The sequence below is a fragment of the Perissodus microlepis genome, chromosome 18 (genome assembly GCF_051167445.1).
Source record: "Perissodus microlepis isolate ML-2025 ecotype Zambia chromosome 18, ASM5116744v1, whole genome shotgun sequence".
Classification (NCBI taxonomy): Eukaryota; Metazoa; Chordata; class Actinopteri; order Cichliformes; family Cichlidae; genus Perissodus; species Perissodus microlepis.
Window position 1 is genome coordinate 31,055,430 of NC_140478.1, and position 17,599 is coordinate 31,073,028.

Here is a 17,599-nt window from a genome sequence, read left to right on the forward strand (position 1 = left end):
AATATATTATATTTGCAAAGACAGCGAGTTAAATCCAACAGACTGACTCGTTAAATGAGAAACAAACTGGACTAAACAGGCTGTTTTATGAGTCCTCCATCCTGCGTCTGCACATCAAGGAAAGGTCGCAGTAATATTGAGCACCACAGGAGAGTTTATTACTCTGCTTATGAGTCCAAACTCCCTCGAATGAATGTTGTCCTTTCGCTCTGAGGTCTAAATGCCCCGGCTCATGTAACCCTAACAGCTCACTCTGTATTTTTTTTTTTTCCTGAAAGCTTTAAGAAGTTTAAGGTGTTTCACCCCATCGTTCATGTCAGAAACTCATTATAAAATATCTTCCTAAATAACAGCACATCCTAACTCTTTCATCCTGCCCATTGTTGGGAATAAAACGAAGAGTAGTCCTTATCTTACTCGAGCCAGAGACGAATCGGAGAAAAATCCTCATATTACAGAAGTTTAGCCTCCACAGTTTCATTTCGCAGTGGCCACGTTTATGATGTGAAAGGTAGCAGTGCATGCAGGGAGAATAAATCTGATAATCTGATCAGTGTATTGGTCCCAGCGTTTCACAAACTAAGGTTCGAACTAACAAAATAGGCAGAAGTCTTACAGCTGAACATCTGAGCTCTCCGACTGTGCTTTAATATAAACAGCATTTCTGCAAAGGAACGGGTGCAGCGAGCTCACCTTCTGCTGATAAATAAGAGACCTTGAGAAGTTGTGTGTCCGGCGGTCAGATAATCCTGCTGACAGACCGCCGAAACCCGGCCACAACTCCGAGCCACAGACTGAGGGGGAAAAACAGATTTTTAAGCAGCATAAATTTAGATATCCGTCTGGCTGGGACAGCTCCAGAGCGACAGGGAGGCTGTAAATTTATGGGCCATCATCTGTTTTTGTGCATGTGTCCTTCAAGGTTCAAAAGCAGGATGTGGTAATGCAAGTCAATGAGCCCACCAGCCATTCACAGGAAGGGTTTTCAAAGCAAGCAAACACTCGGGCCATTTGCAAAATGCATAAATATCAGGATATTTATGGGTATGAGCAGCAGACATTTATCTATAAATAATGTGTAACTGTTAATGTAACAAACAGGCTCACAGCTGCAGATCTGATGAGACACTTTTTAGGTGTGAAGTAAATATTGGAGTCATGATGTGTCAGATTTCCATATTTCCTTCGTCTTCCTGACTGACAGTGAGCCTGTTGGAGATGGATGTACAAAGTGGGTCCTTTTTTCTTTCCAGGTGAAATAAAAATGACATATTTGAATATGTTGGGCACATCGTATACAAACAGTTTGCTTTTAATTCTTGAACATGCATTCACAGATTTGCATATTTCACCAACAGGTGCAATGGACAGATTCATATATCTGCTAATTGGTACTAACAGACTTGAATACAGCAATTTCACTCACCAAAACTGGAGCACAGACAGATTTTTATCAGCTAATTCCAACAGTATGAGTGTAGCAGAGAGAGTCGGGTTCAGTGTCGTGAATTAGTGGAGGTGAAATCTGCAGCTGCTTGTGTCGGGGCACCAATCAAGTCAGTAACTTTAAATGGATGAGTTCTTAAAAAGGGAGAAATTGACTCTACAAGCCCATCTTATTCATTTTCTTTACTGCTTTATCCATTAGAGGGTTGTTGGAGAGGTGGGACTTGCAGAGCCTACGTCGTACCAGCATTTATGCTCCTCTCTGCTTTGTTGTTCAATTTCACCACCAAAACACTAGTTGGCAGAGTTTCTATCTTTGATTTGCTCCATTCTCTTCTGATCTCTTTGAAAAATGGTAACAGAAGAAGAAGCAGCAGTAAACGACAGCACTAAACGGTAGAGCAGGGCGATATGCCCAAAAATTATTTATCACGATATATATTTGAAAATTTGTGATAACGATATAACTGACAATATAATTGATTGCGAGACAAAATACAACTCCACAACTTTACTAGCGCAAAAAACCCCATCCATTTATTTTCACTTAAACAAGCAGCTGTTTTTTTATGTGCATTAAAGCTATATAAAAATTTAACAGTGCAAATGCAAATTCCTTGCTGACAGTTTAACCAAAAGGCATTTCCAGTAGAAATGGGCTGACGTATCCTGAGCATAACCATGTATAATATCCACTGAAGTTAAAAAGAGGTGCTTTGCAACATTAAACTGCAGTGTGCCAAATAAAAAAGTGAAATACGTATTTTTCGGACCATAAGGTGCACGGGGGTATTAAGGCACATTAAGCGAAACAAAGCAGTCAGATAAATCAAACTATTCAACTCATTCTTCTTGCTTCCTCCACTTCTGTACCATTGATTCGTTAATGCTGTATTCTATCACAGCTGCTCTATTCCCATGTTGTTGCAGTATATTAATGACTAACCTCGTATTGTAGATGGATTATCTCAGTTGTTCTCCTGACTGAAGTTTGGTCCGTTTACAGCATCCTGCCATGCGATTGCATTTGTCTCTAATCATCAGGAACCTTCACGTTAACTTTTATAGAGTGGAAAAGTGTTAGCTTAAATCCTGCAGCTTCACTGTTTATGTTATGCTAACATAGCTGTGTCGCTAGCGATCACGTAGCACATCATTATATACCAGCTAGCCCAACTTCAGTAACCTTACAAACGTCACTGCTGTTTAGTTTCCTGTCTTCATTTATGTTGGAAGTGATAGCAGAGCTGTACGTTTGAATTTTTTCAGAAATCTCTCTGTCAGAACATGCTATATCATGTTTAGGTAACTAGCGAAACTAGCGACCTAACTTCCGCTAACTTCCTGCTAACTTCTAACTCCGTTAAATGTAATAAATTCTTTTTTCATGGATGCCTGGATGTTAAACTTCATAGTTACACCTGGTAAAGCAGCAATGCTGATCGTTTTATTAAAGATGAAAGAATTTAGACAGTTTTTAACTCTCAGTGATGTTCGTTTGACTTTGGGACCTGAAGCGGACGAAGTTTAGGACCCAGATTACTCCCAGATTTACGAGCACCTTAGTCCGACAAATACGGCAATAACGATGACCCGCTTGCATGTTCTACAAAAAAAAAAGTGCTTTGATGGGTATCTGACGGACAAACACCAAACTAGTTCCACATCACTGAAGTGGCACCATTTTTACAAACCAATTCTGGTTCATCCGTTTCACTGAACGATCCGCTTTCTCCCTTCTCATTCTCCATTGCCGCCATGCTTTTTCGGCCATGTGCACATGCGCGTTTACCCATATTATCGCGATATTTCATTTTCTTATCATTGCCTAACATTGTACCAGTATTACCGTGAACGGTATAATATGGCCCAGCCCTACTAAACGTGTCCATCGCAGTCGCTGCAGACTGGGTCGAAGAAACATGTTGTTACATTTCTAACGAGTAAACATCAGGTTATGGCGTAGGGTTTCAGAAGGGCTTGCAGCATGATTTGAGTTCAGTGTGAGCACGAAAACACCCTGGACATGCTTCCAGCTGTTCTGTGATATTTCAGCCAACCCATGCTGGGATTTTATGGCACACGGACATCGTCTCAGTTACGTCCATTAGATTAACTTAACATCACGTCCTGGATGTCCTTCAGTGGCTTTAATGCTCCCTTCATGTCTTTCTAAAAGATGTAGGGGACCATGCTTGTGCATCAGATCAGTGTCAGAGCTGATGAAGATGGATCTGTATCAGCTTTATATCTTCATATAAATACCTGCGTCCTCGTCTGTAGTCCTTCAGTGAGAGGATTATGTTTCCTGCCTGATAACATCGCCCTGCTTTCCCTTGAAAATTTTAACAATAACACGCTCAGCCGCCCGCTGCTCTCCTTCAGGCCGCTCTCACAGCTCATTTAAATCCAGCTTCTATCATCACAGACTCAACTTTATTAATTTTTCTTATCTCCAAGGACGGCGTCTCAGCAGCCAGACGGGCCCGCGCACACTCATCTGCGACCCCAAAAACGCGAGGCGAACAAGGGCGCAGCGAGGAGGATGCTGTCGGGCGCCTGATTGACAGTGTGAAGAGAGAGAGGGAGGGAGAACATGGCTTTCATCTGCTTGTCAAAGGGCAGGGAATTAATCAGCAGGGGTGAGGGCGCTCTTTAATCTTGTAGATTACGTGCCCTGCAGACGGTTTAGGTGTAGATTAAAGGACGGGGCGATGCCAGAGGTGAGAGTTACGTTGGTGGGAGGTGTGTTTGTTTTTACTTACGGCTGGAGAAAAGATGGAAGTAGTAGATGGAGCAGCAGCGTCACGCTTAAGAGGTCTTGAGGTGTATGTTTTCATGGAGCTGTAGGGTCTGAAGAACATAATTCTACCTCTGTATACGCCACTGGAAGTATAGGGTAACAGATCTGATGAAAGAAAACCAAACCTGATGTGTTTACTGGCTTTAAATATGGATGAAAATGAGGAGGAAATACGACCGCCCTCTTATGTAGGTTGATTGGTGATGTAATCATTTATACAGCTGGGGAAAACATCCATCTGTGAGTGTAGAGTGGTGCTGAGTGTCATGAATCACTGTTCAAAATAATCCCTCTTTATGTGCAGCATCTCACCTGTTTCTGTAACTCTTTTTGATTGGCAGCCCATTAACCTGCAGATGGGTGGGGCTTCCTTACCTTACGTGACCTTTTCAGGATATCTACACTCTGTGACATCATGCACATCCAAGAGTAGAAAAAAACGTGTGAAACAGAGTGGTTAGCCTGAAAAGTGCATCATTAATTAAAACTTTGTCCATGTTTAAAATGAGCATCAATGAGTTGAAGATGACGTGTGTCGCAGGAAATAAGCAAAACCAGAACAAGTAGTCTTTAAAGCTTTGAAGTAACAGTTTGAGTTACCAAAACTGATTGATTGCACTAAAAAGCCCATTCGAGAGGTCGAGTGGAATCGAATTAGCTGATGTGAAGCTTGTCCAATAACAGTCAGCAACAGCTACTTCGGCTGGTATCCACCCCTAACTCTGAATTATGTGCAACTTTAAGCATAAATGAAATGTAAACAATTTAAAGCGCCCCTCTCGTAGTTGTTATGAACTGGAAGCTCTCCACAGAGAACTACAATCATGCTTTGTTGCAGGCCTAAACATTTATTGTGTAAACTTGCCTTTGGGGACTGACTCGTTTTTGGAGAGGTCCTCCAGAGGCCATTAGAGGAGGTTCAATTCTTGGCTTCATTTTTCATCCCTGGAGGTTCCTGGTTGGTTCTTCTGCTTTCAGTTTGCATTTTTTGGATTTCTGGTCCACAGGTGTTCATGTATCCAAACACAGGGCTGGTTTTGGAGCTTTATGTTTACTCATGTCTATACCAACCAAACTGGCACATTCCCAGGACTTTTTCCGAAAGGCTTTTCCACATTGTGTGATTTCTACTGGGAATCTTTTCCATTTAAATGCCTCAGCTTGCCAAAAACTACTTGTAGCCCGTGTCCTGACAGCCCGGTCCATTCGTCTAAATCATTCCTTTTAATCTGTTTTAGTTTCCATTTATTTAGTTATTTGAACAGCTCTTGGTCATCGTGCTTCTTCCAGCCCTGATCCTTCCAGACCTTTCTTCTCTGTTTTGTTTTGGGGATATAAATATAGGCTGACTGTAAACTGCCGCTCACGAGGGCAGGATGTGTTACCAACAAGGATGTAAGGGAGCTCATTTACATGCATTTTTTTCATAATGTATAACCATTATTAAAAATGTGTTTACATTTTCATGAATAGAACATATAATTAGTTTTTTGTGTCCAGCTTGTGGAACCTTTCTTCTCTGGTTTTTTACCTTTTAAGTCTTGTGACGTCCTGTCATGTGATTAAAAGGAACCACAAAGCTTTTATTTGTGGTTCTCAGGTTAATGTTCCTCTAATTTCTCACTGAGCTCCTGCTCTGAGATGATGTCAGAGACACTTTGAGGCTCTTCTGTTGCCAGGTTTTGTCTCCGTCTCTGTGTTGGATTACGTTTTCCAGTGAGCGCAGAGGCCGGTAACCCGAGACCCTGTGGACAGACCTACATTAGGCCCGGCAGGGTGTCGTCTTCTCTGTCAGAACGTGGGGTAATCCCAGGTGATTGTAGACTGGCAGCTCCAGCTCGAAGCCCAGTGGTTGAGCATGTTGTCCATCACAGATGTGATGCTGATCCTGTGCCAGGGAAAAAGCATGAAAAGGTGAAGCTGGAAGGTTTTCTTGGTGTCACTGGTGAGGCGGACACAGAATCTACTTTTTGAGCAGACAGGCTCATTTTGGAGGATTTACTCCAAGAAGAGAAACCCATGCCTGCCCACTGAGGCTGTGGGATCTGTTTGGACCACAGTTGGGATAAATTGAAGTTTTCTGCAATTATGCCATCATTTTGTGGTAACGTGAGGAGGGTCATCCTGAGGAGATACAGGCAGGTGCCTCGAACCGAGGCTGACGGAGCCTTCAGCTACAACCGCTCCTCAAACAGACGAGGCCTCGTGAGCTCCGGTAGGTCAAACTCGACCCCACGTTTGTTTTTTTCTATTTAACCAACATTTCAAACTCTTCTGTTTAAAAAGTTTAATGATCATTAAACTTTTCTGAAGTAAAGAAAAATAAAGTACTAAACTAGACGAGAAGGACAAACACGACGCTTCAGTTCACTATAAAATTTTAATCACCGTCTGGTTGGTTTCTCATTAAAATGAGACACACAGATATTAGTCTCAATGTGACAAACGAGCAGAAAATCTCAGAGCAACAGTTTCAGAAATCTGAGTTTATCGTGTTTACCTCTGCAGCTCTGTGATCCTCCTGCTTTAGCTTCTTATTTTCACTTCACATAAAAATGCAAACCATAATATTTGATTAATCAAACACATGTGCAGCTCTGTGCTGGGCTAGATATCAACTAAGAAAAATTATGTTAGTACTCAGGTGTTGCTCGGGGCAAAGCAACTGTCTGATGACAAATCTCTACCCAACATGCAACTGTGATTAAAGCACGTGCTACAAGCTATTTAGACCCACTGCAGACAGAAGTGGATTCAGACCTTTAGTGGCGATTTGCTCTCAGACGTCTGAAACACGTGTTGCCGTGGCGCTCATGCTTTTCTGCATGACTCCAGCGGTTTGTCAGGACGTGTTAACCAACGTCCGCCCGCCTTTGTGTTCGTCGCTGCAGGATGATGGATTCCATCCTCTGTAATGGCCTCTCCTCAGCCCGCTCACTTTGTTGTGCGTGTTTGTAATTTATTTGTGTGTGTGTTTGAACGACCACCACGGTCTCTCCGTCTGAAGCCTGCAGCAGTCGCGCAGCCTTCTCTGCAGCGCAATGCTTGAATTGATGCATCGCCTCTATTACGGCGCTGAAGTCACGATGCTCGAAACCAGAATTAGTTTTAATGTAATTTAAAGCTGCTGTCGTTCATTTTCTGCTGTTGGTGCCTCCATACAGACGAGCTGAGCGTGGCTGAACGCGGTCCAGGAAACGCAGTGAGATGGTAAACTGATCAAAAAAGGATCAGAGCTCAAAATACAAGGCGGAGAGGACCGAACGTTAAAGGAAGCATTAGAGCTGTCAAGAGACAGACGGCTTGGCAAAGAGGAAGCTGAACACGAGCCCGGGTGCACTCGATTAGTCCAAAATTTGACCTCTGCCTCCTTTTCCTTGACCTCAGTGTAGTCAGGAGGTAGAGGAATACCGATGGTGCTCAGAGAATCTGACAGAACGATTCTTCACTCAGTTAGGAACCTTCCTCAGTGACACTGACTATTTAAATACACCCCTGAAGGTCCCTGAGGGCGGAGCTAGCGGGATTATATGATAACTGCACATGTGCCTTGAGCCGCTCTTTAAACTAGAGTCCTTTAAAGGCGGATGCATTTTCACCCTGAGCTGCTGCGGACGCTGGAATGAGAGGCGAGTTAACGAGGATGGAAATAGAAAGCTGTCACACCACCTCCCCCCTCTGAAGCGCCGTGTTTGGCCCGATCCATCTGCTGTCCCTGAACGCCTCGCGCAGGAGGAGCCGCGGCCTCCCAGGTGTTTCCACTTCATCCTCAACGTCTGCAAACACACAAACACACACGCTGTGTCTCTGCAAGAGCCCAGCATGTGCGCGTTTGCATTCATGCGTCTTCACCTTTTCAAGTGTGAAGGCTGTAAATAAGCCGTGTCTAAGATGACTGCAGCGAGAGGCACAAACGCGATGTTTAATCTGAAGAAGCTTCTGATTTTACTCATTCTAGAGGCCTAACTGTTGATGTGCAACACTGTGATGGACATGAAAGTCGTGTCAGCTGACGGTCACAATAACGAAGCCCAAAACTTTGGTTAAGACATGAAAACGAAGATTTAAATCAGAATTAGCAAAGCAGGGACGTGCACACGCTCACGCTTACAGGTGTAGAGCGTCGGAGCTGAATTCCATTAAAGCCGATGGGTCGCACTAACAGACGGCCGCTCCCCCCGCCACCCTAATGTGGCAGGTAATTGTAGGATCTGTAATGAACGCTTTAAAGTGGCGGCAGGTTGTTGATACAAGCCTTAATGAAGTTGGTAATCTGCAGGTTCCCCCGAGGACTGCTCTCTGGAGGTGTTGCGGTCACCTTCCATCTTATGAAGGGTGTCAGCAGCAGGGGCTCCTGGGAAATGATGTCCCAGGCCTGATCCCTGAAGTTAGTGTTCTGAGTCTGAGGAGGGAAGCAGAGGAATATGGAGAAAGTAGCATTTCTGCTTTTGTTTCCCATAATCTGCCTTTAAATGTTGGTATTCAGTGTAACAACTGAAAATAAAATTAATAAATAAATAAAAAATAAAAAAATGTTGGTATTTAGTCAATAAATGGATTAGAAACATCTTAGCAAAGTGTGATCCTGATGACACACCCACACCGCCACATCTGTCTCGCCGTCAGTCTGTGGAAACTTCTCTTCTCCTTTTCAGGTTTTATAGCACAGAAAATTAAAATGAAGGCAAAGTGTCAGAATATGTTTTATTTACCTGATTCTGGGAAAATGTTCCAACATCAGCAGCGTGAGGCGGCGTTGGTGCAGATGTTTTTGGAGCTGGATCTTCTGATGGTTGTGAGCCAGCTGCCCGCTCAAAGCATCGAGCTTGATTGATTTTTAAGAAATATCAATAAATGACGCCCGGCTTCATAAGTCGTTTAAACGTTTCTTTGCAGCTGATGGATTTAAATTTTATTCTGGGAAGTGTTATTTGGTGTTTTGGACGATCGTGTTTGGAGGATTTCTCTCCTTTCTTCCGATTCTCTGCATTTGGATTCAGCTTGAGCCAAATTTACATGCTGTTAATTCCTTAATTGATTTTTGGTGGTTTCCAATAGTTTTTCAAATTTAGTCAGAAGTAAAAAACAACAACAGCAACTCCTGCTTAGTCTCTCAGAATTAAGGTCAAGGTCTAAATTGTTATATTTGTATTATTTTAACACAATGTTACAGAACTGCTAAACATTTTTACTGCTTCCATAAACACCTTACATTTATTAAACCTTTACAAATGCAGTGCTGTGCGAAACTCTGGAGCCTCAAAGTTTGGGGAACTGCTGCTCTCAACCATTTTATCATTTCCAGGAAGGAAACAAAACATAAAGAATGAGTGGTGGCTCGAGTGTGCACAGTGCTGTTGTCCTTCTCATTTCAGATGTTTAGAGTTGCTTCCCCTCGTACTAAATGTTTTGCCTCATTGATCGACTGTCAGAGCAGCGCGGCGCTGCCGTGACCCTTCGGCTGTGGTCTGCTGCTCCTCTGATTGCAGAAACGCTGACATTTCACTGATGACACTTTGCACTGACGGTCGAGGTCATCAGTCAGGAAGAGCGTTCACAACTCTGTGTGCACGTGAAGTTTGAGGCCTGTCGGGACAGAAAGATGATGATGTTTCATGTTGCATTAGCCCCACGTTAGGAGAATTACTGGATAATGTTTGGAAAGGACAAATTCTCACCTTGGATTTAACTGCTTAGAAAGAAATGGCCATAAAGTACGCAGTATTTGAACACTTCTTCGCCGCCGAGCCTCAACTCTGATGACTCATCCCTTTCGTATTGACTCCCGGGCTGCTGCTTGTAATGCTAATTCATGTTGGTCAATACGAGGTGACCTATCAGAGCCAGCTCTTGACTCCAGAGTAAGTTTGGATTGTCTCAGGCGCTCGTCCATGAGTCACAGGAGGAAACGTGAATGTGTTTTACAGTCAGGTTCCATCGATCCGATTGAAAGCGCCACATTTCGTCCTCAGCTACTCTAACTTAAAAGGGTTACAAGCTCCATTTCTTGCCTCCAGTTTTCTGTTGTCTGTGAGGCATGAAGACAGCTGCTAATTACAGAAAGTTGGAGGTCAGGCTTCACTGATGGCCATTTCTGTCTTTGTTGCAGGAGTTTGCGGCTGCTGTGGGCCGCTGAGGCCAAGGTACAAACGCCTGGTGGACAACATCTTCCCCGAGGACCCCAAAGTAAGTACCTGCAAACACATTACATGTTTATCTCCCCTATAAGACATTTAATCTAATCAAATGCACAAAGACTGGACCCAGGTGTGACGTGACCTCCGCTGCCTAAAATCTACATCCAATGTTTTACATCCAGATTAGTAAAGTATCTGATTTTTACCTTAACACAGCTGAAACAGCGCTCCTCAAGACCTTTACTAACACTAGTTTGTGCATTCATGTGTGAGGCCACATGTCAGATTTGTTCTACTGATCCTTTATCTGTTGCTCTGGGGAAGCTGCGAGGGTTTCCCAACATCCTCCGCTGTGTTTTTATGGACTGAGAAGTTTGTGTCCTGCTGCCATTTGATCAGAAACGCTGTGGTACAAAAGACAAAGGAAGCAGAAAACCTTCAGACTGAGTCTGTTAGACAGAAGTCTGTAGCTTCCTCGGTGTGTTAGCGCTGCGTCTGCTGCCCGGGTCTTATCACACTGTTGGGATTGCTGTGGAGACCCGGCGACACGCCCACCGACGAGCTTCATCGACACAACACGGAGATAATTGGTCGACCGCAGAGCCACGCACGAACGCTTCAGCTTTGATAATTCTGCCTGTTAAATGTGGCTTTGATAACCAGACCACCACAAGTTGTTCTCACCTGTTTGGTTCTTTGACGCGTGTTAATTAAAACGCCAAATGTGTGTGCGGTTGGTCCGGCGCTCAGGGGAGGGATTTTTCTTTCTTTTTTTTTTCGCGTCCTCCCCACACGTCTTCTCAAGGACCTTTTGGTTTAAGCAAACATGTGCAGTGGGAAATCAAAATGCCTGAACGATCGAGACCTCGGCCAATTAATTATCTCTCACTGAGCGCCCGAGGGGTTGAAAGCACTCGGGGAACAGCCGGTCTCAAATTAACTCCCCCCTCTGGCCAGTCAGTACATACAGTACGTATACGTGTTGACTACAGTACAGTATTGAAGTCCTGATGTTGAGCACTCTGATAGAGAAGAATCTGAGTCCCTACACTGGAACGAGCTCTCGTTAGTTTTAACGAGGCAGAAATGGACCCTGAGTGAAGAGAGGGCCGTGAATACACTACAGTAATTGGACTTCAGTATGAATAATTTCTGATAATGTGCAGTTTCAGTCTCTATAATGTTTCTGAGCACTGATCTGTGGTGCTCATTCGTTTGCATCCATGTCAGGGAAGCCAAATTAAACACACTCACAGTCCACTGGTTTTAATGTCAGTGCCACAAAATGAAGTTTAGGAAGTTAAAAGAAGGATTCAGATGACTTTGATCAACTGAATAAGTCTGACTGGAACTTTGACAGATTGATTTTTGCCGTTCGATGAACCTGCTGTTTTACCGATAAGTGTTCGTTTTTTGTTCTTACAATGAGAAATTGAGATCATGGGTACGAGAGCTGGAAACGAGCTTCCTGTGAGTCTGGGTCCAGCTTTAGAGATGCAGGGTGAGGAGCTCAGAGTGGAGAACGTGCTGGAGAGATGATGTCTCCTGGCTGGCTTGGGAACGCCTCGGTCCTGAAAGAGCTGGAGGAGACAGCTGGGAATACCAGATACATGTTCAAGTTTTTAACTGCACTGATTTATCATTTGTGTTACGGCTCTGCTTTGGTATCGCCCTGCTTCATGTGCACGCATGAAAGCCAAGTGGACAGGACAGCATCAGTGACAACAGATAAACTCTTTTAAAAAGAAGACGTGGGTTGCAAAGTGGCTTGCAGAGGCAGTAGTGGCTGTATGCAGGCTGAAGCAGCTTATATTTTAAGTGGACAGGTTCTTATGTAACTCTTTTCTACTCTGCTTGAGCACTCAAAGCATTTTATACAACATGTATCCTTCACCCAGTTTCACATATTTGCACAAGCACTTTTTTCTACGTCTAAATGTTTTTCTAACGTTCACACTCGCTGCTGGAGTAACTCTGGGTTCAGGAAGCCTGCTCTGCATGCGATGCTCTATATGACAAAGTGCATCATCTAATCCGTCAGTGAGTCAGTGTTGACAGAAGATACTTTTAGCAGGCTTTGTTTAAATCCTCTGAATCCTGACTGCGTTGTTGTTTCCAGGATGGCCTCAGTAAGTCGGACATGGAGAAGCTCACCTTCTACGCCGTGTCGGCTCCAGAGAAACTGGACAGGATTGGAGCTTACCTGGCCGAGAAGCTGAGCAGAGATGTGGTGCGACACCGCTACGGGTGAGTGGTGTTTGACTTGTTAAGTCCCAAGCACCAGATAAATGCGTTTTATCCCGGAAAACCCTTCATCACCTCAAACAGCAAATGCTGTTAGCTTCAAATCATGATGCAGATTCACTTCAGTGAGACAGCAGGAGGAGAATAAGCTGCACAGTTCCTATGAAACAGTGAGCTGCAAATGAATTTGCCAAAAAAATACTGGAAATCTGGAAATGACAAGAGAAAAAATTCTGAGGGAAAAATACCTGAGAATGTAGTGCGACGTAGCAAAGACACGTAAGGATGCTGAAAAACAGGATAAAGCAGTCGCAGTCAGCCCGAGGTTCAGAAATACTAGGTGACATTTAGAAACAGAACGTGAAGGACACTGTCCAGCCACCTGTCATTAAAACTGATCAGAAGAAGTGCAGTGACATTAAAAGTCTCGTCCACTTCCATTTCTGCTCTGGAAAGTAATTAAAATGAGCTGAGAGACAGAACGAAGAACCTCCCTGAAGTATTTCTGAAAGAAGACTGTCAGCACTGAATCGATACAACCATTATAATGTCAGACTTTCTGTCTGAATTGGCTCTGATGTTGTTTCCCTGAGGCTGACGGTCAGAGAGCAGACGCGTCTACCTTCTGCACGGCATCCACGCATCCTTACCGGACCGCTGTTCACCCAGCAAGGCGACATGTTTGCATGCTCGGGTCTGTAACGTCAGCCTTCTCCTTCCAGGTGGAGCTGCTGTAAAGTTACATCATGCAATAATGTGCTCAGTGCACAGACAGCGCCCACTTTCAACCCGACAGTGACCCACTCGTTTTGTGTATTTTGATCGAAACACATCTGCTGCACCGTCCTCTGTTCAGAACCAATCTCTCGTCTCCACCCTTTGCTGCTTCTGTTTTTAAATAGAGAAGAGCCCCAAAAAACTGTTCAGTTAGCACATTAGGAGGTAGTGGGTTAGGCAAGGTCTGGGTGTCTCTGCTTAGACCTCTCCCCCTATGACATACATCTGGAGTAGTGTTTCTGTAAACGTGCAGGTGTTGAAAAGCTCCTGTGTCATGAGTGTAAAGCTTATTGCTGTGTGCAGGAATGTGGTGATAGCCATGGAGGCTCTGGACCAGCTGCTGATGGCGTGTCACTCTCAGAGCATCAAACCCTTCGTGGAGAGTTTCCTGCACATGGTGGCCAAGCTGCTGGAGTCTAGAGAGCCAGACCTGCAGGTGCTGGGAACCAACTCGGTAAGACGAAAACACAGAAACACACACTTGAAGCCTTTTTTCTAGATGAAGGGAAAGGAGGAGGAGAGCATGCAGAAATGTGTTGGTAAAGACATTGTGAACTGTAACCTTAGTGAAGCCAATTGGTACAGCAGGTAATCCAGACTAATCTGTGGATTACAGATTTCCTTTAAATGAATCCTTTACAGCATCAGAAACCAAAACATCGTTTCTCAGAGAACTTTGCTTCCACTTGCACTTTCTTTCACTCTTTTAAAAAACGCCTCCCAGGTGTTGTGCTAGGTCCACATTACATGGTCTTACAAAGAAGAAGCGTTTGCATGTCAGGTGACGCACGGCCTGTTTTGCATAGATAGGAAAAGAGGTAGCAGTTGGTGTGCCTTCATCATGCACGCCAGCAGCTTTTGAAGCTGCAGACGCTGCAGATGTTGGCTGGACAGAACTTCCCTTCAGACGCTGTAAACTGCACGCAATAAAAAGCTTCTGCTCTTCTCACTTTGAGCTTGATTTTACTTTTAATCTCAGGCGGATACTCTCTTAGCAGCAACCAGGATTTCATTGTTGGCTCTTCTTTATTCATACTTTGTATGTTTCCCATCACAGACTAACCCACAATCCTCCAGATTAAAGCCACAACAACGTTTTTGACACACACAAAAAAATAAGGTCATAAATCAAAGCAGGTCAAATACGTCAGTGGTTGATGTTGGCACTTTAATAGCTCATTTCACTTCTCCTCTCACAGACGAAATTGTCGTGTAACACATCCCGTGAAAGACTCTAATTATTATTCGCTTCTAAGCCGCCAGCAAATGTCAGCCCCGTTTCTCCTTCTGTTTCTTCTGAAGGTGAACCCGAAGTTTTTCCCTTCATGCCGCTTCCTGTTCTGAGCCTGTCTGTCTCCATTGTTGGGGCTTCATCCGAGCAGGAAACCGAGCCCAAGGTTTAGATGCCTTTGCATTATTTATGTGTGGTATTTAGACTGACAGAAGAGAAGAGCAGTTAGCTGAATCGGGGGGCTGGAAGGTGCTCGCCGTCTTTAGGTGAGAGCCGTGTTAATTAAATTTTCCCTTACGGCGCCGGCTCCAAACGGAGACGTTTCGTTTAATGTCTCCGTTAGGTTTTGTGGCGCAGCTGAGCAAAACGGAGCTCCTTTGTTTGCTCTGTTGCCTAATTATCAGTTTAATGAGTTTGTTTGAGACGTCTGCAGAAAAGCACCAACACAGAGAGCTCAGCAAATTACAGCAATTTGGTCAAAAGGCTGTTTGAAACCAGCCAGCCGGCCTCAGTGGAGCCTCAGCGGTGTCTAATTACTTTTAAACGTCACACTTTTAGGGCTTGTTGTTGCTGCTCAGCAGCAAAACAGCTTTACAGTAGCTGAAGAACTTCATATCCTTCATGATACAAGCAAACAAGAGGAGGTCAACTCCTAGAGTCCTAGAGGTGCTTATGTTGAATGTCTGTTTTAAAGCATCAAAATAAACTGCTATGAATTTTTGTCCATAACACAGAGTCATCGTGTTGAAGAGCAGAAGCTGAAGTAATTCTTCTAATACCAATTTTACCACAAAATGATGCAGTGAGTCAATCATACAAGTCATTAACGACACGTTACAATTTAAAACGCCAGGACTGGAAAAAGACGACGTCTTTAGAGGAAATGCCCCCTGGTGGTGAAAGTTAGTTACATAAAAGTGTCATTTCTCCGACCGCAAAACACAGAACAAAAAACAATTATAAGGCAGGTAACGATGTAAACACAAACGCATTCTATCTTCCAAAACTTAACAGCGATAAAACTGTGAACAACTCAATGCCCCAGAGTGCTTCAACAGCAGTTTCCCATCGGACATCGACATTTTCTGGTGCCAAATTACAAAATGTCTTGCTATGTCTGTACTACAACCTCTGTAACTTTGCAGATGTTGATTCATTCCACATGTTGATTTGTGGTTTTCTGCAGTTTTTGGTCGATTGCAGCATATTTTCAAAGGTTCTAAAGTACAAAAAAAAGAAGAAAAGAATCTTTCTGTTCTATCCTCACTTACCTTTGACACAGTGGCATCTATTGTGATGCTTATTTACCTTCATACTTCACACTCTTCATACCAAGATGGTTTACATGGAGTTTGTGCTTGCAGAGAAACACTCAGTTCATGTTGGGCGCATCATTCTCGAGCAGGAACCACAGAAAGAGAGTTTTAATGAGTAGTTTGGACATGTCACTTTATAGCTCAATAAAGATGCGGTTTGACGACCATTGGAACAGATTCCAAGTTTTTCCAGGTGTAGCCCGAGTAAGTTGTATAGGCAGAGATCATCCACATTAACTTGTGACGTCATCTTATTCTAGAAACACGCCTGAAATATAACAGAAATTACTCAGTTCAGAAAAGAGAAACAGGGATTTCCTCTAGTAGGCATCCAAGGGGGAAAGGGTTAGATTTAAAGATAAAAGACGGGTGGGGATGATATGATATCAAAATAGATGGAGTGTTAGCTGCAGACCTCAGTTTTTTTTCAAAGCCCCTCAAAAGCCAGCAAAACTGTTACTCTTACAAAACCTTGGACTTTGGAAAAAAAACTTGGAAAACTAGTGAAGTTGGGCTCGCTGATATAATGACGACGACGGGAAGGAAGGCTGAAAATGGACCAAACTTCAGTCCAGACTATGTCTGAGATGATCCATCAACAGCTCGAGGTTGGTCACTGCTGTGTGATTTGGTTTAATCATTATGAAAAAAATCCCACATCCACGCTGAAACCTTAGTGGACACAAAAGCGTTTCTTCAACGAATCATTCAAATATCGGTCTTCGGGACCTTATGGCTGTTTTTAAAAGTAGCTTTTAAGAAACAGTCCATTTTTGCTCCTCCCCCTTAGCTCTCCCTTGTAAACTGAAGGTGGGTGGGGCCTCTGTGCCTGATTGGCATATTAGGAATATCCACTCTTTATGACATCATGCAGAGCCAACAGTAGAAAAAAAAAGTTGACCTTGTACTTTTGTACAAACATGGGCCTCTTTATCTTCTGCTCTGTCTAATGTGAGCATCCAGCACTTGGCGCGGACATGTTTGTCAGACAATGAGGGAAAGCCCAATAAGTCCATTGCAAGTTAACTTTGGAAACATTCGGTTGACTAACGAGCCAAAACAAACCATCGTGGGGGGAGGTAGGTGATAAATCATCCTGAATATAAATAATACCAAAAAAGTTCCAATCAGTCTAACAGTGACATTTTCATTAAACCAAACAACATTTGTCACCTTTAATGTAATCATTTTCCTCCTACAGCCCCACTGGCTTTCCTATTTCTTACCGTGCCCAGTATAAATGTGTGTGACCGTTGTGTTCTGCTGCTGTCTTGCTGCCAGCCGTTCACACTTTACAAATTCATCTCCCAGTTAACTTTATCACAAGAAATTGGCAAACTGTGACGGCTCGAAGTGGCGCTTCCTTCACTCCATCTCAATGGAAGAGGCGCTCATCAGTCCAGACTCAGACACCGAGTCAGACACGCAGGGGAGTCCATGTGTCTGCGATCTATAACCTGTGGAGCCAGATGTGAGATAGATGCAGTCTACAGCTTTATCCCAAAACCCAATTTTCCATGTTTAGATTTGTGTACAGTTTATGGATAGCAGAAAGTTTTGGTCAAGTTCAAAAACTATGTAGGAATAAGATTATTTTTATTTTCATTTCTCCAAAGTTTGAAGCATTTTGACACCTTGATACCTC

General features: G+C 43.6%; 1 protein-coding gene across 4 annotated transcripts in view; it reads left to right on the forward strand.

The window, feature by feature from the left end:
* efr3a (EFR3 homolog A (S. cerevisiae)) overlaps positions 1-17,599 on the forward strand; it is a 108,089-nt gene that overhangs the window by 27,623 nt on the left and 62,867 nt on the right. For all 4 annotated transcript variants that reach the window (XM_084912023.1, XM_084912024.1, XM_084912025.1 and 1 more), the window contains 3 exons: positions 10,359-10,435; positions 12,506-12,633; positions 13,711-13,861. In XM_084912023.1, the coding sequence (XP_084768149.1) occupies positions 10,359-10,435; positions 12,506-12,633; positions 13,711-13,861 (356 nt within the window). The remainder of the gene's footprint in view (positions 1-10,358; positions 10,436-12,505; positions 12,634-13,710; positions 13,862-17,599) is intronic.